This window comes from Nelumbo lutea, chromosome 7 (assembly GCF_056320005.1).
Source record: "Nelumbo lutea isolate HS-2025 chromosome 7, American lotus-T2T, whole genome shotgun sequence".
NCBI lineage: Eukaryota > Viridiplantae > Streptophyta > Magnoliopsida > Proteales > Nelumbonaceae > Nelumbo > Nelumbo lutea.
The window spans coordinates 15705553-15727631 of record NC_142690.1 but is presented as its reverse complement, the minus strand read 5'-3'; the positions used below and the strand labels follow the sequence as shown (position 1 = coordinate 15727631).

Genomic DNA, 22079 nt, shown 5'->3' with positions numbered 1-22079 from the left:
TCCTTCCAATTCCTAATCAGATCATCTACTGAAATTTCTGCAAACAAATTCAAGATTTTAAGCCAATGAATTACCCTTACATGAATCACTTCTACCACTGCTTCCACAGTTCTCTCCTTTTCTACAAAGATCCTTAAGTTTCTTTCTTCCCAAATAGACCAACACACTGCAGCCCTAACACATCTCCACATAACCTTTGCCCTTTTTGTTGTCCAGTTAGAAGGAGAGGAAGTAAACAAGCTTTGCACATTTGGTTGAGAGTTCCACTTACACTCAAACAAAGAAGTAAACCATTCCCAAACAGTGATTTAAAAGGCGGGCCTAGGCGCACAAGCAAGGTGCATTTAGGGTAGGCGCCTCGCCCAAGTCCTAGGCGCATGCCTGGCATGCGCCTGGTGCGCCTTGTGCCTTAGCCTAAGCGTGTGCCTTTTGAAAATTTGCCGCCTTTTCCTTTTTTTTGAGTCTGGCGGTTGGGCCGAGGGCTCCGCCCCCAGACCCCCGTGCCACGCCCCTCGAGGCTGGCCCAAACATTCGCTCGCTCACCGAAGCTTCGAGAATCCCCTATTTGGTAATGTTGTCCATTCATTCGTCCTAATAAAATATCTTCTTAAAAGCAATTAAAACTATAAAATTATTATTTTTTGTGTGAAAACTAAGAATTTAAGACCCTAACATGGACTTGTTTTGGGCTTGCCTTGAGGGGCGTGGCACAAAGGGGGCTCGTAGAATTAGGAATTTAATGTCACATTAGCCACTTGATGCAATTGAGAAAAAAATGAGATTGTGGGTTTTATATGCATGAAAACGTTTTATACGTTTGATTTCATTTTTAAATTCTCATTTGAATATGCTTTACATATTATATTTATGTATTTTAATTTTAAATAATAGGTTTTTTAAAACATTTATTTTGAAACACAAGTTTATACTTTTTATTAATATTATGTTTTATAGTTTTTTTTTTTTGCTTCTTTTTTAATTTTTAGCTTTTTTTAAATTGTGCGCCTTGCCTCAAAAAGGCGCACGCCTCACCTTGCACCTCAGGCGGATAATGGCCCTTGTGGATAGCTCAGACCCCATTGCAAGCCCTCTTTGGTCTCCACCAATGAATGACTACATGAAACTTAACTTTGATGGGAGTAGTGTAGGTAACCCAGGTCCATCTGGTATTGGAGGGGTGTTTAGAAACAATTAAGGCAAAATTGCTGGTCTATTCTCTGGCCCAATTGGAGTAGGTGACTCCTTAAGGGCAGAGGTTATGGCTGTTAAGGAGGGATTAAAGACAAAGGACACAACTTTAAGAAAGCTGATTATAGAAGGTGATTCAAAGCTGGTAGTGGAGTAGTTACAAAAGGAAGAAAAGGATTTTTTGGTTTTTAATAATCAAAAGAAGAGGTTCAAGTGGCTGACACGAAATAATGATGTGAAATTTAGTTGGGTTAAAAGAACAGCAAATGGGTAAGGAGGGATTACAAAAGGCAAAGGACATAAATTTAAGAAAGCTGATTATAGAAGGTGATTCAAAGCTGGTAGTGGAGTAGTTTCAAAAGGAAGAAAAGGATTTCTGGGTTTTTAATAATGAAAAGAAGAGGTTCAAGTGGCGGACATGAAATAAAGATGTGAAATTTAGTTGGGTTAAAAGAACAGAAAATGGGTATGCTGATGTACTAGCTAAACAAGGGGTTGGAGAAGTCAATTGTTTTGGGCTCAGTTGTAATAGTAAATTTCTTTGGGGAGAGTTAAGAAAATGTACCTCTCCTATTCTTGTAATTACTGTTTTTTTAAAAGTCTTCTAATGCAATTCTGTTATTGATCAAAAAATTGATTCTATTGTCAATTCTATTTTCTTTTCTTTCAACATTTCTTTATCTTCTCTTTTTACTTTTTTCTTCTGTTCAGATCTGATCGGGATAGTAGTTTTCCTTTTAAGACTATGAAATAAATAACTATGTATGCATCATATAATCATGAAACCAATCACTAAGATTGTTTTTTATCAGTAACTCAGCAAATGACTGCATTTTCCTTCACGTCCTGCTTGCTCACTCCGTGCAAGAGATCCAATCAGGGCACCACCCATTACCAATTACTAAAATTATATGAAAAATATAGCCCACATAGTGGGTTTGCAGGTCCACTGGTCTCTGAATTATGACCTTAGGACCTGTCAGATTAATATCAGGGCACAACCCACTGCTTACCCTGTTTTAAGTGCATCACTTTCTTCTTATTTTATTCATGCACATGGGCGTCGGTGCCCCTGGGGGCACATCTAAATATCAGCTTTCTGAACATAAAAGTATAAAACTATAGCAAAACGTGCATTATCAACATAACTTTACCTCAGGATTCAGAAATGCCAGCTCCCTAATTCGCCCAGCTATTGTGCTATAATCAAACTGAATTTCAGTGGTGAATACTGCAAATTGAGGCAACAAAAGACAAAATAAGCAAAAAAAAGGTGCATTTTAAATGCAACTTGTCATTCAGGGCATTTAGAAAAATGTATGCACTTGATATCTCAGACAGCATATGGAATTTAAAGACCTTCTTTATCAGGCCAAAACTTGATGCGTGTCCCCCGACGATCACTTAAGTCACCTTGAAGCACCTGACTTGTCAGAGTTGTCACTGGCTTTCCACGGGAATACATTTGTTGGTATTCCATTCCATCACGCCAAACAGTAACTTGTAATGCCTGTATAGCAACGATTGCAACTGTTACACAGTTGATGTATAATACCTAAATACCTAGAAAGACAAGGAAACTAATAACCATCAAAGAAACCGGTATACACTATACAGGTCTTATGGAATCTTGCTGTTGCAAAACTGAAGGTTGGACAAGCTACCAAGGCCCGCAATGTCAGGGTGGGCTTCTGAACTTGAACTGCTATGGACCAGCACAGCCAGTGAAGTTTGGCCCACAAACCAGACTTCAGCCATGATCTGCAAGCATTTATGCCTAATGAACAGGTCTAGACTACGGTATGATCAGTCATTTAAAAGGTGCACCTGAGCATACAAGCATCTTTGAAATGACATGTGCTAAGTGTGCCTTGCACTTGACTCAAGCATGCACCACAGCACAATCTTGTGCCTTTCCAAGCATAGTGACCAGGCCAGGGGCACAGCCCCCAGGCCCTCGAACCAAGCCCTTGAGACAAGCCCAGACCCCCCTCCTTGTTAGTACAGTTCTCTCATCCTTATTAATAGTTAATACACGCATTTTTCATCAAACAATTTGATTCCTAATCATTCATCAAAAAAACAATTTGATTCCTAATCCTAGAATACAATGTAATGCAACAAAATTCACAAAACCAATCCCTTTATATATTTTAGGACCTTCAAATGAACTTGTCTAGGATTGTCTGAGATGCTTAGTGTAGCGGTGAATGTCTTTTATCATAGAAATAGAAATGGAAGATGTTTAACATCAATTGGGAGAGAAACAAACACATTGTAACTTTCACATGCTTGAATTGTTGAGTGCTTGAATGTTTTCATAATGTTGAGTGCCTAAACAGAACGAAATGGCAAAACAGGACTCATGTAGCCAAGCCCATATAGTCAAGACAAGGCTTAGATGATGATTGATTGATTGATTGATTATTTTTTTTCTATATTTTCACTTCGAATATGTTTTATTTATATGTCATGTTTATGCATTAATTTGAGCCAATAGGCTTTTTAGAATATATATATAGTTTTTTTTTTAATTTAATTTTGCATTTTTTAATTAATCTTTTTTAATTTTTCACCTTGCTTCAAAAAGGTGTGCACATTGCCTTGCACATTGCACCTTGGGCATAAAAAAGCCTCTTGCGCTTTTTTTGGCACCTTGGAGTCTTGGACATTTAAAACACTAGATATGATAGATTGGGGCTGACTCAATCAGTCCTAATTAGGCCAATATTAAAAAGCATGAGCCAACATGATATATGCAACTTTTGGTAATATTCAGGAATTTTATTGATCTATGAAATAAAGAATGATATACAAAACCTCAATGGCTCACCATGAAGCTTCTTGTAGTAAGGAGCTAGTGAGCTACTATACCAGGATAGATGATGAGTTTCATTATCATCAGGAAAGGAAGATTGTTTATTTCATTATTCTTGAACTTGTGTGTCTTGCTGACCATTTTCACTACCTCTTCCCCATAGAGGTAGGATATGCACTCTTGCTTATTTATCTTTAATAGAATCTTCTGTTCTTGGTGCAAATAAAATAATAATAAAAATGAAAACACAATGACCTTATATTTAAACTAGGCCCAAACTGTCCATTCAGATTACTGCACCTAGGAATTGGCATACCATGCAGTTTGATTTGAAGCTCACAGCCCAAAAAAATTTTAACAAAGCACTCAAACAATAAAACCATTGCCTGACTTTGATTGCTTTTAATGTTTACTTTTCCATTTCATCACCAAAAGTTATAATGTATGCCCTTTTCTTCTTTTGCATTTCATTATTTTTTCTTCTTTTGGTCTGTTGAATTTTCTTTACTTTTGTTTGAAGATGTAATTAAGTGGATCATGTACCCAGAATGAGCCTTGTCAGATATTAAAAAAATCAATATTTTTATCATATATGTTGGATGAGATCCTATTAGATTTTTATGCCAACAAGTCTACAATGAGAGTGTTGAGAGCACTCACATATGCAGGTCCAAGCAAAATAAAGTAATGGATCCATAGATATTACAGCTAAAATTTTAACAAATAAATAGAAATTAGAACATACACCAAAACTTCCGTGTAAAAAAAGGAAAAAACAAGTAGCCATCAAAGAAGAAACAACCTCAGACAAAGCATTAACAACAGATAAACCCACGCCGTGCAACCCCCCAGAGACATTGTAACCACTACTTGAACCCCCAAATTTGCCTCCTGCATGTAGTATCTGCAACAGAATTCAATGTCGGCATGTAGTCATTAGCAATTAATCATTTAATTTAAGAAAATAAATAAATGGCAGGAAATTACCAATTCATGTTGAAAGTCAAAACACAACATTCAAATTTCATCAAACAACTATAATAGATATTTATATTTCATAATAGGAATGCTTAATATGCACAGAAATCAGCAGAGTTGCTTTAACATGATAAACAATTACTACTTTTGTGTATGTGTATGCTTATGTTTAGATCAACAAAAAGAATAACAAAAGAAGCAAAGAATAGACAAAGATATTAGACTAATAGGATAGAAATAATCCAAATCAGAGCAAAGGAGGTTCAAGGCCTGAACAAACCAATGTGTGTGTTTATGCAAAAAGCATACATAATTGGCAATAGTTTCATAATAATTAAAACAAAATAGTTCGTTGGAAATATTAACAGAGTCATGAGAATCTAAGAGAGCAGTCACTAATGCAACAACTAGTATATAGTTAGCTCACCATAGAGCAGCAAAGAGCAGAAAGAACTCAATTCCTATTTACCATAATTGCAAAAAACAAAATGAACACCCCTTTATATCTACCAGACCAGTGCCTGTTCCTAGTTGCTTACAGTTGACTTTCAAACTGGAAAACATAATGCATCAGAAAGAACCTACAAATTAAAATTCATTGAAGTGGTAAAAGAATAGAAAGGCTGGTAGTTCAAAATCCTTGTGTGCCTACTAGGACTTTGAACTAGCAGCTTTACCCTTGCAAATTTCCCCTTTCACCTATGCAGTTTAAAGCTTTTGGGTGGATCCCAGCAAAACAATAATACTTTTACGGCAAGTAATCCCAAACAACAAATATTCTAGTATATTTCAGAAGTAATACACTGTTTAAAGAAGGAAGATGCAATCGAAAAGCAAGTTAAGAACAGAAGCAAAGTACAAGGCTACAAGCATCCACCATCTGTAGACTATTAAGAAAACCAGAGTAGGAAAAGATATTTGGTGATACCGTCAAAACAGTCTCCAATGCTGACTTCTTTGTAACTGGATGCAAATCCGTTGGAATCTGCAGGAAAAGAAGATAGATGAGATATGGAAGAAATATGAAAAAAAGAATCAATAATGTGTACAAGCTGCTTTTATACTGTATTATGTAGGTGCAACTTGCATAAAAAGGTGCCTGACTGCTAGGACCAAGATACCACAACCTAATTAAATAATCTTCCATAGAGTTCTTACAAAGATGCTGTGCAAATAACAATTCTGACTTGCCAGATGAACACACTGACTTAAATGGTTTGCGTCCAGGAAATTGCTTAGGTGTTGCCCCTCAGGATCAAAAGGTGTTCCCTCATTAATTTCCCAGTTTCAAGGGGCCTTAATTAAGGATAGGCAGATTATTGACCAGATTCTAAAGGGAATGAGTGTATAGAGAGGCCCAAAAAAATTAAGGAAGAAGGGAGTATCAATCAAAGTTCAACCTGGAGAAAGCCTACAATCTAGTCGATTGGAAGTTTTTAATTAACATCTTGAAAAGCTGTGGGTTTGGGGAGTTGTGGTACAAGTGGATCAAAGGTTGTTCGCAAACAAGTCATTTCTCAATCCCTAAGAGTAGATTTGATGCAGCTTATGCAAGCTTAATGGTGAAACTGCAATTCATCTCTTACTCTTCCGTCCTTTTGTTGGCTTTATCTGGGAGTGGTTTGCTTCACTTTTTGATTGCAGGTGGCTCAATCTTGTTAGTTTGGGAGGGTTGTTTAACCCTTTTGTTTTTAGCTGTTCTACTAAAAGGGGCAGACTGATGTGGAAACGCACAGGTGCCACGGTCTGACACAGGCTTAGCCTTACCTTCGCTTGGTGGGCTTACGTTAAGTGGCATTATTGTAAATATCGCCAATATGATTTTTGGGAGAAGTGATGTTTCCTATTGGAAAACCTCCAAAAGCTTAACGTACTCTTTGAAGAGGGGTGGTCGACCACCTTGGGTACCTAACCTTAGCACTCCTAGACCAACATCCCTTGCAGGGCAGCCCTGGTTAATGGCTAGCGTTGCTACCAAGGTTCCTCATGGTCACACACACGCTCATGGGGACAGTGCATGGATCGGCACCACATCACGCAGATCGAGGGGAGGCTTTCCATGAGGGTTTGGCCCAAGCATGTTCCTACACCTCGCCACATGCCTAAGCTGATCGAGTTACCCCATTGCCCACATCGCACGGGCGTGCAAAGGCCCAGTGGTTGCCTTACACATCATCGGCACAGCATGTGCCTCGCATCATCGGCACCACAATCACCTCACATCATGGCCTTCCCCCTTTGGCACGTAAGCGGCACCTCCCATGGACCGGCAGGAGCCATAGATAGCCCTAGCCATGCGCAATGAGGTCATGATCTAGTGCCACTGACCTTGGTGGAGCCATTCATCGAGCCGCACATGGTCCTTAAGCACACATCAGGCTTGTCTTGGCTGCACATGTCCCGAACGCCGCACGCACAAGTTTCTTATGCTGCAGATCTACCCCATGACACAAGGACAGCAGTGATTTGAATAGTCTGGGAGGAAAGAAACTCTAGAATATTTGGGGAAAAGGAAAGGCATAAGAAAGCTTTGATTGAGGTCATAACCCTAAGAGTGGCACATTGAGTTAAGAGCCTGAATCAATTCTCTGACTTTAAGATTGATGATTTCTTCAGGGTTTGGGGGGCTATAGCCCCTCTAAAATTCAAGATGTCTCAACCAATTGTGAAAATAATTGAAAAGCTAATGAGGAACTCCCTTTGGGAACTAGGAGAAGGGACGAAATATCATTTGGTGAGATGGTATCTGAGAAGAAGGAAGATGGGGGGCTAGGGAATTTGCAACGTGAGTATGAAAAACTGGCTCTCTTGAGCAAGTGACTTTAGCACTTTCTTGTGGAAGATGAGAGATTGTGGCACAAAGTCATGGCTAGTATTCATGGGTCATCAAGAAATGGATGGGAAGTTAGTTGTTTGCACTCTGCACAGAGCTAATCTTTTTTTTGGCTTCATGGGGCTACACAATGAGGGTAGCCCATCCCCCTCCCTTAACTCAGCAGGAACAAATCTATTCTTGTTGCACCTTGGAAAGTTATACACAAAATCCTTCCCCTTTTACTTAATCAAGTGAGGTATGACTTAGCTTCGAGTCATAAAATAAGATTTTGAGAAAATGTCTAGATAGGGGAGTCCCCTTTGAAAGAGGTTTTTCCCTCTCTATTAGTTCTTTCCAATAGTAAAGAAAGACTTATGTCTGAGTTTGTTCAATTTCATCCTTCACCTTTAGGGCTGAATTGGAACTTGGGCTTCACAAGGAATCTTAGAGAGTCAAAAATCCCCTCAATGTCTTAATGCGCATTTTGGATTCCATAATCTTTTGATGACGGGGGGAGGGGGGGGGGGGGAACATAGCCAGGTCTGGTTCCTTAGTCCAAATGGGTTGTTTTCTTGCAATTCCTTTTTTAAGTCCCTTGTATCCACTTCCTCTTCTCCCTCCTTTCTTGGTAAAGAAATTTGGTATCATCCCATTCCCCTAAAAGTTAGGGCTTTTTGCTAGGAAGGTTGCCATGGATGCATTAATACTTCTGATCTACTTCAAAGGAAAAGACCAACTTGGCTTGTCCCCCAACTGGTGCTTCCTATGTAAGTTGAATGGTGAGACTACTTTCATTATTGATCTCTTGTTCCTTTATTTGTTGTATTTAGGAATGGTTTTTTCTCTTTTTAGTTGCAGGTGAAACCCTCCTGCCAGTTTGGAAAGGTTGTTTAGCCCTTCTATTTTGAGAAGCACATAAAGGAGAGGCAAGGTCCTGTGGAGATGTACAAGGGTGGTAGTGATTTGGACAGTGTGGGAAGAAAGAAACTCAAGATTTTTTGGGGAGAAGGAAAGGAGTAAGGAGACAGTGATAGAAATTATTACTTTGAGAGTTGCACATTCGGTAAAGACTTCGAAACTCGAAACTCTTTCCAGACTTCAAAGTGGAGGTTGGTCAATCCCAGTGGGTAGGTGGCAGAAACTGAATTTTGATTGCAATAGTGTGAGCAATCAGAGCCCTTCAGGAATTGAAGGGGTGATTAGACTTTAGAGATGAGAGTGCTATTATATGTGCTTTGTTTTCTGACCCGGTTGAACAAGGTGATTTGGTAAAAGCAGAATCTTTAGCAACAATTTGGGGTTGAGAAAGCTAAAGAGATGGGAATTGGTAGTTTGATCATTGAAGATGATTCAAAGATAGTTGAGATGGTTGAAAAATACATGAAGTGGTAGTTTGGCAGCCCAAAGTCCCTGCCCTGTACCCCCCCCAACAAGGCTAGAAATTCCAACCCCATCCTCATCCCCAAAGGGAACGGGGATCCCTGAATGTGCCCCGCCCTGCCTTAGTTATTCCTACTTGCAAATCTTTTCTTTTTCTTTTTTTTTTTTGGCACCTACCTAGAACTATATTATATTATGTAATGTGATATAATATAATATATACTAAAAATTATGTTTGAAACCTGCCCCAAACTCAATCAGTGATCAAAAACCACGGGGACAGGTCAAATTGCAATCTCTAGTTAGAAGATCTGCTAACAGCTTGGTAGATGGTTTAACTAAGCAAAGGGTTCGAAGGCAAAATATGTACTGGGCACAATTGTAATACAGTATTGGCTATTGGGTGACTAGCTCTGTAATGGGTTTGCTAGTTTCTCATAACTTCTTGTTGTAATCCGTTATTTTAAGTATTAATGAATGAAGGATTTCCTGTGTTGCTGATCAAAATAAAGAAGTTTTATGTCCAGGAACAAGAAAGAGTTTAAGGAAGACCTTTATACTTCGACCGGTATCTAACCTGTTGATTTATCTGAATTAGGAGAACCTGCAAACTGAAGTGAAGGAACTACTGGGTAATAGACTGCCCCAAAGTGGCTTGCACAGGAACAAGGAGTATAAAGATATATCCCCTTTGTGGTTCATGATAAGTTGTTTGTTAAGGAATTATACTTGAGACTTTATGGCAGTTAATTTGGGCAATCAGTGTACTTAGGTGCTGACAATGATAGGAAAGGAAACACAAGTTAGAATTTCAGCAGACATACTGGGAGTGGGGAGTAAACTGCACCAAATCCCAGGTGATGGCCTTGCTATTATGATCTTTAGGGTGCCACCTCCCAGGGGCCTTCTTTCTATGGATTGGAGGAGATTCAGCCAATTATATCCAGAAGGGCAAGGGGTTTGAAAGAGGCACCTGGAGGTTTTCCTATTTACTTAATGAGACCAAGCATCCTTTGAGATCCTATCCTTCTGTCTTGTATTGGATCCCAATGGATCTAAATGATACAGACAACAACCTAGCTAGGTCTGGGTTGAACAGGGAGAATATGTATAGCAGTCCACTCTACCTTATTAAACTTGTATCGTTACATTCTTATATAATTCAGCATGGATTATACCTACATTTTTTTGGTCAAACGATTTGTCTCACTCTTCCAATCAATATTTTGGCCATTGCCATTCAAAATATGGAAGGTTGAGCCAAAGAAAGGGTATAGTAAAAAATGTTAAAGAAAAAAAAAACATTTTGACTGCTCTAACATGAGAATCAAATCTCCTAATCTGTCAAAGTGGGACTGCTTTCAGACTGACAAGGAAGGTAGAAAGATGGACAATTTCACAACTACTGAAATTTATTCTGCAATTTGGATCCATCTTATACTGCTGAAGGAACTCTCCATTCCCCAAGTCATCAATTACCATGGCTCCTCAGTCCAATTTATCTCAATGCTATGTGAATCTGTTTCTGATAAGAAATAGAAAATAAAAATATCACAGGAAATCTTGTAGAATTTCATATCATCACCCAACATCATCTGAACGTTTCCCTTTGTTCCTCATAATGCAGTGGGGCTAGAACAAACTATCAGAAAACAGAAACGAGAGAGGAAGAGAGAGTAGAAAGGGTAGAGCAAGAGAAAAGAGAGAGAAATCCCAAGGAATCACTCCAAGGGGTCCTAGAATCACTCTAGGGTTTGTAGAAATCACTCCATACAGCAAGAGAGCTCTTAAGAAATCTTCATTCATTCATTAGCATCAAAAGTAAGAGAATACATCTATTTATAGAGTGACTTGTGTGGCCCGGAATACAGTTCACCATAATTATAAAAATGCCAATCCTTGTCTTGTGCATCAAGAAACACAATAACTTTCTATCTACTAATACAAATAAAATGAAAATTGAAAGATAAGCCCTACTAAACTAGAGGAACAAGATGTTAAAACCCAGGCCCATGCAGGACTATCTAAAATGACGAAAATACCCATACTGTCCAAATATACAAAAATACAGAAATTTTAAGAAATTGCAAATTTGATTCTTCGGCTCCTGCATTACCTCATGGCCATGCTATAGCAGATTCCAAGGCATCAATCCTCAAAATTCTTCATTATTTATTTCCAAATCCTATACATGAAGTTAGAATTGTTGATGCCTACCTCATTCTATTGTCATATAAGAATATAAAATAAGACTTCACCATGTTTCCCCAAAGACTACAAAGATCCCAAGCATTTCCCAAAATGGTAAAGAAGAAAATTTCAGATTACAATGCGATAATTGGCCAAGATGAAATTTTGACTGCGCAACTTTCAAAGGATGGCAATAGAACATAGAACAGTGTGCAAGGAGGAATGCTCAAAATACAAATTCATTACATCACGTATCACTATAAAATAGAAAGCCTCTCTTGTTGACATAACAAAAAGGAACAAGGTCATACCCCACGCCCATTGTCAGTGATGCTCACAGAATTATCAGCAAGCAAAACAACATCTATCTTGGAGGCAAATCCAGCTTGAGCTTCATCAATAGCATTATCCAATATTTCATAAACCTAAAGAAATTATATAAAACAGTAAGAATTGGAAAAATTAAACAAGACTAAATATCAGAATGTAAAGAGCTAAGGCAAAAATACCAAATGATGTAACCCACGCGGCCCTGTACTTCCAATATACATTCCTGGCCTTTTTCTGACAGGATCTAAGCCCTCCAGCACCTGAACATATCAGAAATTGTTCACCTCACCAACTTAATCCAACTAAAACAACAATGACAACTAAGAAACTACATAAAATAATACTGGAAAGCCATACTTCAAGGTCAAATCTCTGAATGCATTATTTTCAATGTAGTTTTTTCCTTTATCTTGTTGCTTTTCTTTTCTTGTATATGAATGATATGTGCACAAAAAGAAAAGAAAAAAAAAACATATTCTTGTAGGGAATTTAATCTAACACAGATGTTGGACAAGGAAAAGGGAGACTGAGAATGGCATCAAGGGCAAAACACAAAACTATAAATACAGAGAAAAGGATACTAAAATTGCTACAAAACAATAAGAAAATATAACTATCAAAAATCATCCCAAAGGTTGAGATGACCAAGTCAAAGAATATGTTCATCAATAAGTACTCCAATCCCCCAAAATATGCATTCTCTCTCCAACCCATGCTTTGCCAAACTATTTGCAGACTCATAGGGTCATAGACCCCTTGCAACCAACAATCCTGCTTCTTTTTAGCTCTTTTATCTCCTTCATAGAGTTTTTGCACTGCCAAGGACATTTTTCTTCTTTCCAGCCTCAAACCCTCTAAAACTGCTAATACTTCAGCTCTTATCAAGCTTCCAATAGCCTGCTGGTCCAGAAAAAGTGTTAGAATGCCTCCATAATCACTCCAATTCCAGGTGAGCCCAGATCACCCTTACTGCAGCCATCAAAATTAAGCTTAATAAAATGAGCTGCAGGAAGTTACCGTTGAGGGTGAGCAACAACCCCCATTATAGAGGAATTTGCAACCAATTATCATCCTCCAATAATGACATCAGCAGAGAAACAATTAACCCATTGTTTTAACCCATTGAACCACTTACATAGTGATATACTGATATGATCTATGATGACCCTCCTTTCTTGAGTCTTGTCTTTGAATAATCTCCCATTTTTATTCTCCTAAATGGACAACAATATCCTTACCCTAGCATATCTCCATAACACATTCCCCCTCTTGGTTGGTGGATTGAAGGAGTTGTTGTATAAAGGCAACACATTCTTTTTTTTAATTCATGTTTGTATGATGATAACCAATGAAACAGATTAAATTCACCATATACATTCTTTTTACAATAATAGTCTTTTTTTGCATATAGCTTGATCAGGCCAAAAAGGACATGGATTTAATCAGTGATAAATGGTTTAAGGGCCCACAATTTAATAATGGATATGGTACTAAACAGACTGTAATGGTGGAACAGGATTCATGTAGAACCCCATATAGTTGGGACAAGGCTTATATTAATTCATTTGAATTCATGTTTTTCTCGAAAGGAGATTTAATGAGGGTTAACCCCCCACACCTCAAATTCTAAGTCTCACACATTGAAAGATCCTAACACCTTTTTTTGAGAAAAGGGTAATGTATTAGAGAAGCAAAAGATTTACAAACCCTGCTCAAAAAGAAATTGAAGCAGGGAACAGAAAAGCAAAAGCTGATGACATGTCTGAACTAGATACAAAAAGATTTCTATAATAAAAAAAAGAACTAAAAGGAATATCCTTTAGCTGTCTATGCATTGCAGACCAAGAATAGATTCTTCCCCATATGCTTTTTTAGGATTGTATCCTCAGAATCGCACTTGTTTTCAAAGATTCTCCTGCTTCTTTCCATCCAAATAGACCAAACTACTGCTGCCGGGACCACTTCCCATAAAACTTTCCCTCTCTTGGACAGAGCACCCTCAAGTTGCCAGCACTCCAACAAAGAAATCAAATATTTTGGGAAACAGAATGGAACTTCAAACAGCCCCCCAAGGCTTTTTCCCAAATCCAGTTGGCAAGCTTACAATGAATGAATAGATGTTCTGCATTTTCTGAAGCAGCCCCACATAAACTACATCTGCTTTGCTCCACCACCCAACCCCTTTTAGTTAATGAGTCTGCTGTCAAACACTTCACAAGAGTAGCTGTCCATAACAAAAATACAACTTTAGGTGGAGCAACAGAAAGATCCTAACACCTTGCCTCATGTCCTTGCCTTTTAAGCCTTTTTATTTAGAATTCAAATAATAATATGATATGAATGATGAACCTTGATCTTGATAAGATCTTATGAGGCTTAACCTTCACACCTTGAGTCTTAGGCCTCAAGCATGGAAAATCTTAACACATCGCCTAATGCCTCCTTTTATGACATTGATTTAGACTCTAGATAAATGATGAACCTTCATTTGATTGCCCAGGGAGTGGAAAGGTGTCCACAGCATAAAGCACACCTATTAATTGAGATCACATCAAGGGCTTCATTACAGATGGATTGTGCACTCAGTTATGGCTCTAAGCTTTGGCACCCCAAGGTACAATGCTGGTCTAGTCTTCACCTAAGGGTCGCAGATGTGCAGTGCACAAGCATGTATGAAAAGGATGACCTTATAAAAGCATATCCAGATGGTGTATAAAGCTTCAAAAATGTGCTAACGATCTTATAAGCACGAATCTCAATATAAGAGCAGGAAATTGGTGGCCAGAAGGTAATGACAAAATAACTGTTTGGTGCGCATCATGGTCTACCAGGCTATTAAAAACAGTTGGGAAGGCTATTTTCAGCATGGAAAGACCAAAAGCTTCATTTGAAGCATCCCGGTTTTCAGCTTTTTGGTCTTTCCATGCACTTGTCTTCGACTCTTTTAGTCTACACAATACCAAATAGCAAAAGACCATTTTTTGGTCTTTTGAGCATTTCGCAGAACAAAAGACACACCAAACACCACCATAATATATAGACACCATCAGCCTAGATCTTTTGACTCTCCAAACACTTTTCTCTTCAGTCTTCTTTCTCTCTTCTTTCTCTTCTTTCTTCTTTATTTTTCCTTGGATAATGACCTTGTTTAAGGCGAAGCTTTTGTAACAACCCATAACAGACAAAAACATTGTGTATCCAAAAAAGATTTCACCAACAGATAAAAGCAAGGAGACATACAAAAGTGGTTAAATAACCAAAAGAAGTTCCTTCACAAGCCTCTCAATGCACTAGAAAATTCTTCGTTCATCTTTCTAGATGCTCCAGCAAACAACAAAAGATGTAATATTCTGAAGGATAGAACCCCTATAACCTGTTGACACCCTCAGCCAATAAATAAGAATCCCCTCCAACTGAAGAAGTGAACATCCAGTGAAAATCAAAAGAGATCAATAAAGGTAATCACAAATGAAAGGTGAAATAAGAGTATAGGAACAGATAATCCACAAATTCTTCCAGTTTACGAATCAAGTACATGTTAGAGATTGAAAGGCCACCATGCTTAAGATGATCCACCATAAGCATCTTGTCAGATTGCCCAACAAACAAGTCATATTAAGGCCCCCACTCAAGGAGGATCCTACTGACCCCAAATACAATCAGCAGAAACCTGCTAAGGCTCATCCCTAAAAAAACAGCCTATCTAAAAACTCCCTCTTAAATCCACCTTCAAGCAGCCACTTTCCTTGAGTGAGTTTCCTCTTGAAATGTCCTATACTAAACTGACTAGCTGAAACCACAATTTCAGAATCGGTGACCATGTCATTTGGGCTCCAAACTGCAACATCACTTTTCACTAATATGTGCTTGATGGAAAACCCACAAAGAAGCACATTGTTCTCTAATCCATTCTTGTATATAACTTTTAAATAGCATTGCTAACCAGAGTTCTTTTATATATAAAGAATATTGAATTTTTTTTATAAAATATAAAGAAGATTGAATTCAATAAAATAAAAAAAAAAGTAATATAAAAAAGAGAGAAATTGGACTCCAGAAGATTTTAATCCCGTAGATAATTAGAGGAAGCATTGTTTAACATTACTGCCTCACTTTCTTTTATCAATGACAAACAAACTTTATTAGTATAAAGAAATGAAGTCCATATATGTACAACTGCTCTTTTTAGAGATAAGGAGCCTTATCTCTATCCTTTGAGTTTCCTTTTAACTTTTACACTGTGCCCAAAACATGTGTTCCCTCTCCACCCCCTGCTTAATCCATCAAGCTATTGGCCACCCTTGGAACCCATTGAACCCTCCGATGCAATAAGGCTGGAACAAACTATCAGAAGACAGAAATGAGAGATAGAAAAAGAGAGTATAAAGGGTAGAGAAACGGATTTGTGCCTTTTTACTTCCTGTAATGTCACATCTAATATATAATTCATCAAACTTATACATATTTTGAAATACAGATAGCATACCTTGCTTGAGATTAGTCAACTCCACAATCCACATATCATGGAAGTATTGTGGAATGTACTTTTCTTGCAAATACTTCTTCATCTCTGTTTCTGCCCATGTGGTAATAGGATATTCACCTCCATTTTCTAGTCGTTGCTCAAGAGTTCCCAACCATACTTTAACAATACTCGTGAGCTTCATGCGTTCAAATCTAAATCTTTGTTTTTCAGACATATCATGCCAATCAAAATATTCTTCTAGTATAGCAATCCAATCAAAGAATGTTTGTCGGTCTTCATCTCCCTTGAAATTAGGCACTTCCCTTTCTCTTCTAACATTCTTGAAAACCTTACTCCTATAGCCAACAATACTAGATCTACTTTTTTTCTGATAAATCAATACTAGATCTACTTTCTTCCAAGTTCCACCAATTTCTAAATTAAATCAACCATAGACCCTTCATATGGTTCAAAAACCCTAACATCGTTGATTCTAAACCCATGAGATTGTTTAAATGATACCCTAGGCCCATAGAATCAATCACTTTGTGAGATCATGATGACTAATTAGCTCTGATACCAAAACTGATGCAGTAAGGCTGGAACAAACTATCAGAAGATAGAAATGAGAGGGAGGGAGGGAGGGAGGGAGGGAGGGAGAGAGAGAGAGAGGGAGAGAGAGAGAGAAGAAGAAGAAGAAGAAGAAGAAAGGGTAGAGAAAGAAAAAAGAGAGAAAAATCCCAAGGAATCACTCCAAGGGATCCTAGAATCACTCTAGGGTTTGTAGGAATCAGTCTCCATACAGAAAACTTGCTCTAAAGAAATCTCCATTCATTCATTAGCTCCAAAAGGAAGAGAATACATCTATTTGTAAAGTGACTTGTGTGGCCCGAAATACTGTTCACCATAATTACAAAAACGCCACTCCTTGTCTTGTGCATCAAGAAACACAATAACTTTCTATCTACTAATGCTATAAACTGAAAATTGAAAGACAAGCACTGCCAAGCTAGAAGAACAAGATGCTATAGCCCAAACCCACATGAGACTGGTCAAAATGACGAAAATACCCATACTGTCCAAATATAAAGAAACACAGAAAATTTCCGAAAATTCCAAATTTTATTCTTTAGCTCCTGCATTACCCTCACTTCCATATCTCTAGTCAACTGCCTATTTTTACTTCATTACTGTAAGACCACAGCCTCATTCATTTTTCAGTAAGTTACTTACCTAGGTAAGTGCATTTACCCAAGCAAGTTTTTCCCAGGGAAATGCATTCATCCATGTTCTTTTAATCATGAAATTTACCTAGGTAAGTTAGGCAATTTACCATTTTATCCATATGTTCTATTCTTACAAGGGACAATTTTGTCCACTGGTTTTTGGCATTGGCATTTTCCCCCGAGGTGGGAAAGTAACCCACTTGGAAGAAGGGTATCACTTTCCTAGGTGAGTGACACCCAAGGGAATGTTGGTTTACCAAGGGCCTCACAATTATTGAAAAACGGACATGCACTATAAAGCAGCCTCTCTTTTTTGCAGCTATCCTACCACTAAATTTGAATCTCCTTCCATAATCAGCTTTTCCATGTTCATCTCCTTTGCCATCTGCACCTTCCACTACAGCCATAACTTCAGCCCTTAGTGAATCTCCTACTCCAATCAGGCCCAAGAACAAAGCAACAATATTACCTTCCTCATCTCTAAAAATTCCCCCCACTCATAAAGTCCTTGGTTCCCTCTACTACGTCCATCACAGTTGAGTTTTAAGAACTCTGTCTAATGAATCTGAAAACCCAACGCAAATCAGGGCGTTATGATCCAAAAACGACATGGGAGAAGGAAAGGGTTTGAAGAAATGAAGAGAATGGAGCAAATAACAGAAAGAAAATGGGGCTAAATAATGAGGTTCATGCACCCAAATCTGTGACATTCCTGGGAAGGTCTCTGCCGCTGCTCTTGGACACTCAAATGGAGAAGATGATAGGGTTGTATCGTCCTTTGAAGAGGGGTCAGACCCTGGAAATTACACAAATATTTGGGGACAGTTTTGTCCCAAAAAAATAAATAAGTGCTTATTGAATAAGCACTTAAGAAAGCTATCCATTCCTTGCTCATCTTAAGTGCTTATTTTCAAAATATGTACTTATTGGGCATTTTTTCTAAACAGGAATAAGCACTTATTATCCACTTATTGTGTGATCCCAGCACTTAAGATAATTACTTATTTTAAGTGTTCCCAAACAGGGGCTCAGGAGTAAGTGGATGGCACCAGGTGTGAAGGTGTTGGGGCAACCCAGTCCTTCCAAGGGTAGAAGCATTCACGTTGCTGGTGGCTATGGATAGTGTTCTAACCTTACATCATCTTAAATACAGAGGCTTTTGTATGGGAAACATTTGCCTTGTGTGCAGGGAGAGTGACTGAGGAAACAGTTTTCCATCTGCTCTCTTGTAGGCTGGCTGGATTATGCTGGAAATTCTATTCAGCTCTGTTTGGTATGCAAATGTTTCTTCCTGGGACTCCTGCTGAAATATTTTCTAAGTGGCCATCATTTAGGGGGAGAAAGAAAGCTAAGATGGTGTGGAGTTGCTTACTGTTTGCTGGACCATTCGAAAAGAAAGAAACAGAAGAGTGTTTGAAGATAAACAGTGGGAGACAGAGAATAACGTGGCATCTATTGGAAGGGTTGTCACAAATTGGGAGCTCATTGTACATGAATTTGCACAAGTGAACGCTTGGGGCTGGGGTCCCAATTCTTGGGATGTTCTTAAAATTCAATACTGTAATTTTGAAAGCTTTCTTTGATCAGTTTCATTGGTGCCCCCTCGACACCAGATTGACTGTAATGATTTTTCATTTTAATGAAATTTTCTTGTTACTATCAAAAAAATTCAAAAGTCTCTTATGCCCCTCTTAAAACCCAAGCCCAAGCTGATGCCATTGTTTGAAGAAGAGGCAATGAATTTTGAAATTGGTTCTACCTTGAGGCTAGATAGTGCAAAGAAAGAGGAAAATTGGTCCTTTAGAGGAGATTGCCCCTCCTACTTGCTTCCTTGAGCTTGACATGGTTACCCGAAGAAACACCATATCTAATGTATGGAAGAAATAAAGGGAGTATATCATGGATTGCCTTCCAAGGTGAAGCTCTCGTAACCCTTGCAAACATGCCAGCGCCCCACCCATTGTCCAAATATCCATGTATACTTGCCATCACTTTATGCAACAATTTATCCTTGTCCTTCGGTAGCCTCCAAAGCCACTTTCCCAACAAAGCCAAATCCTTTTTCTCTATGTTTCCTAATCCAAGCCTCCCTACCTTTTGCTATCAGACACCTCAATCCAGTTTATTATATGATCTTTTATTCCATCCCCTAACTCCCACAAGAAATCTCTCATTATTCAAATATTCATGTGTATTTGTCACCACTTTATACAGTTTATCCTTGGCCTTCAGTAGCCTCCAAAACAACTTGTCCAACAAAGCCAAATCCTTTTTCATTATGTTTCCTTTCTTTTCTTTTCTTTTTTTTTTTTTTTGATCAGCAGTCTCTATGTTTCCTGTTCCCAAGCCCCCCTCCCCCGACGTTTGCTTTCAAACACCTTATTCCAGTAATCCAGTTTATAAGATGATCTTTTCTTCTCTCCCCTAACTCCAACAAGAAATCCCTCATTGTTTTCTCCATCTTTTACTCGCCTTCTAAGGTACCTTGAAAACTGACAAATTTTTGGAAGATAATAGCCCTTCTTCCATGCTGCCAACCTTTTTCAAAATTTTTGTATAACCAATTTTCAAAAGCTAGGATTCCTAGGATTAGCCTCTAGAGGCAAACTTAAGTATTGCATAGGCCAAGGGGAGATTGAACAGCCCATCAATTCTGCAGCAAGACCTATCTCTCTATCATCCATGTTGATTCCTACAATAAAACTCTAAAGAAATTGATCTTCAAATCTGACATTTGTTCAAAGAGTTGTGCCATCAAATTCATATTTTCCACCAAATGACCATCTTGTCCATAACCTAAAAAGCATGACATCATCCAGTGATTTAAAATGTGCACATAGGCACAAAAGTGAAGCACATATTATTAAGGCATGCACCTTGCCTAAGCCCCAGGCACAGCACTTACAAAACGTGTGCGTCTTGCACTTCAGCCCAGGTGTATGCCTTTAGAAAATTTGCATATGTTTCTTTTCTTTATGCCTAATAGCTGGGCCGAGGGCAGACCAAGCCCCTTGATGCAAGCCCAAACAAATCCATAATCCATATTAGGGTCTTAAATTCTTAAATCCCTACAAAAACATTATAATTTTAACCGTCTTTTGAAAATATCTTTTATTAAGATGAACGAATGAGCACGTTAGGATCGGGGGTTATAGGGGCTCCGACAAAGGCAGCTCGTAGAATCGGGAATGCATTAGGAGCAAAAAAGCAATTGATTTTCCTACCAATTTTCCGAACTCTTAGATGATATATACCACATCTAAGATGAAAACAACCGTAAGCATTTATTATCTAGTAAGGTCAATAAGGCCCCTCCAAAGCCCAAGTTCCTTAACGAAGAGAGAAATGCAAGCTTGCAATATATACGGATATTCAGCTCAATGAACGAAGCACGATCCCTCAATGCCCATTGGTGGTGACTCTCCGAACAAATTTAAATTGAAGTAGATCATTTCAAGTATTCGGAGGGGGGGAACGCTAACTAACAGTTCACCAAGATATCCATAGTTCCAGCATGGTGCTTCACTTCTCAAGAACATGAAACGTATATCCTCTTCTGACGAGTGTTTCCTTGATAAATATACCCTTCAACTTCCACGTAAAAAATATTGAACTGATTATGCAATCTGACAAGTACATTGACCAATGGCCATAGATATGAAGAACAAAAATAATAAGAGAAAAAACCTAAAATTTATTTGCCTACCTGAATCTGTTCCGAACTATAAGCTTTCGAGGTCGCATTCTCCTGAAATGCTTCAGCAGCTGTGCTCGACGACATGAAAGCCCTTGCACAAACCGCATTTCGCCGCAAAAACCGAGTCGAAATTGATTTCGATCGAAAACTCGTTCTGAATAAAAAAAAATGACTCTCTTAGCAAAGATATCAGAAACAAAAACAACTTTATCTTTGCACGACACGAATGAGGAAGCAGAGACCTGGTTCTGCTGAAGTAGAGAGCAGAGCAATAGCTGGGAAACGAGGATGAGAGAGAGAGACTGTGAGTGTGAATAGATGCGGAGATGAAGAAGCGCGATGCCATGAGTCGAATCGAAAAGTTGGAAGGTTTCAGAAGAGCCATTAAAGAGGTTTTTGTAGTGGTGAGGGTCTTCCGCTTTCCTTGGTTTTATTCCATATCAGCTGGTTTTGAGTTGCAGTCTTGCGGATAAACCTCCCTCCCACAGTCCCACCCTGCCAGAATTCCAGACTCTCCTTTTTTTCCCTCTAAAACCCTATTCGGAATTTTGGATACGCTCGTTTGCTCGCGGCTCGCCTTCGTTTGTTTACAGTCCTTTTAGCCACGTGGAACAAAGACGTCCTAACACTTTGCTATAAGCATCCAGTTATTCTTTCGGTAGCTTTTGTGAAACCCACCCCTAAAGTTTCCCCATAAATTTGGTAATTGCAATCACCTTTCTTAAATGTTTTGGGACAGTTTCAAATATACTTCGTAAAGTTACTGTTGAAACTGATTTCACCCCTTTTCTTTTCTTTTTTTTTTTTTTGAATGCAATGGCTAATTTCATTAAGAATGCTCAGAAAACTCAAATACAATACATGAGAGTACAATTAATAAACTAAAAAAGAAAAGATAAACTCAATAGAGATTGCAACAAATCCTGAGCACCAGGAGAAATTCTTGTAAGTGCTTCAACAGAGTCAAAACTCCAATAAAGGTGGACCGACCT

At 38.4% G+C, this 22079-nt stretch overlaps 1 protein-coding gene across 2 annotated transcripts in view; it reads right to left on the bottom strand.

Annotated features, from left to right (window-relative positions):
- LOC148845297 (DNA gyrase subunit B, chloroplastic/mitochondrial-like) overlaps positions 1-21786 on the bottom strand; it is a 41448-nt gene extending 19662 nt beyond the window's left edge. Inside the window, exons 1-8 of one of the 2 annotated variants that reach the window (XM_088955798.1) lie at positions 21330-21786; positions 21097-21241; positions 11879-11959; positions 11681-11794; positions 5913-5969; positions 4809-4910; positions 2548-2698; positions 2343-2419 (exon numbers count right to left, since the gene is read on the bottom strand). In XM_088955798.1, the coding sequence (XP_088811924.1) occupies positions 2343-2419; positions 2548-2698; positions 4809-4910; positions 5913-5969; positions 11681-11794; positions 11879-11959; positions 21097-21241; positions 21330-21472 (870 nt within the window). In that variant the 5' untranslated portion in view covers positions 21473-21786. The remainder of the gene's footprint in view (positions 1-2342; positions 2420-2547; positions 2699-4808; positions 4911-5912; positions 5970-11680; positions 11795-11878; positions 11960-21096; positions 21242-21329) is intronic. The other variant, XM_088955797.1, reaches the window with a different exon arrangement.
- Positions 21787-22079: the final 293 nt, after the last annotated feature.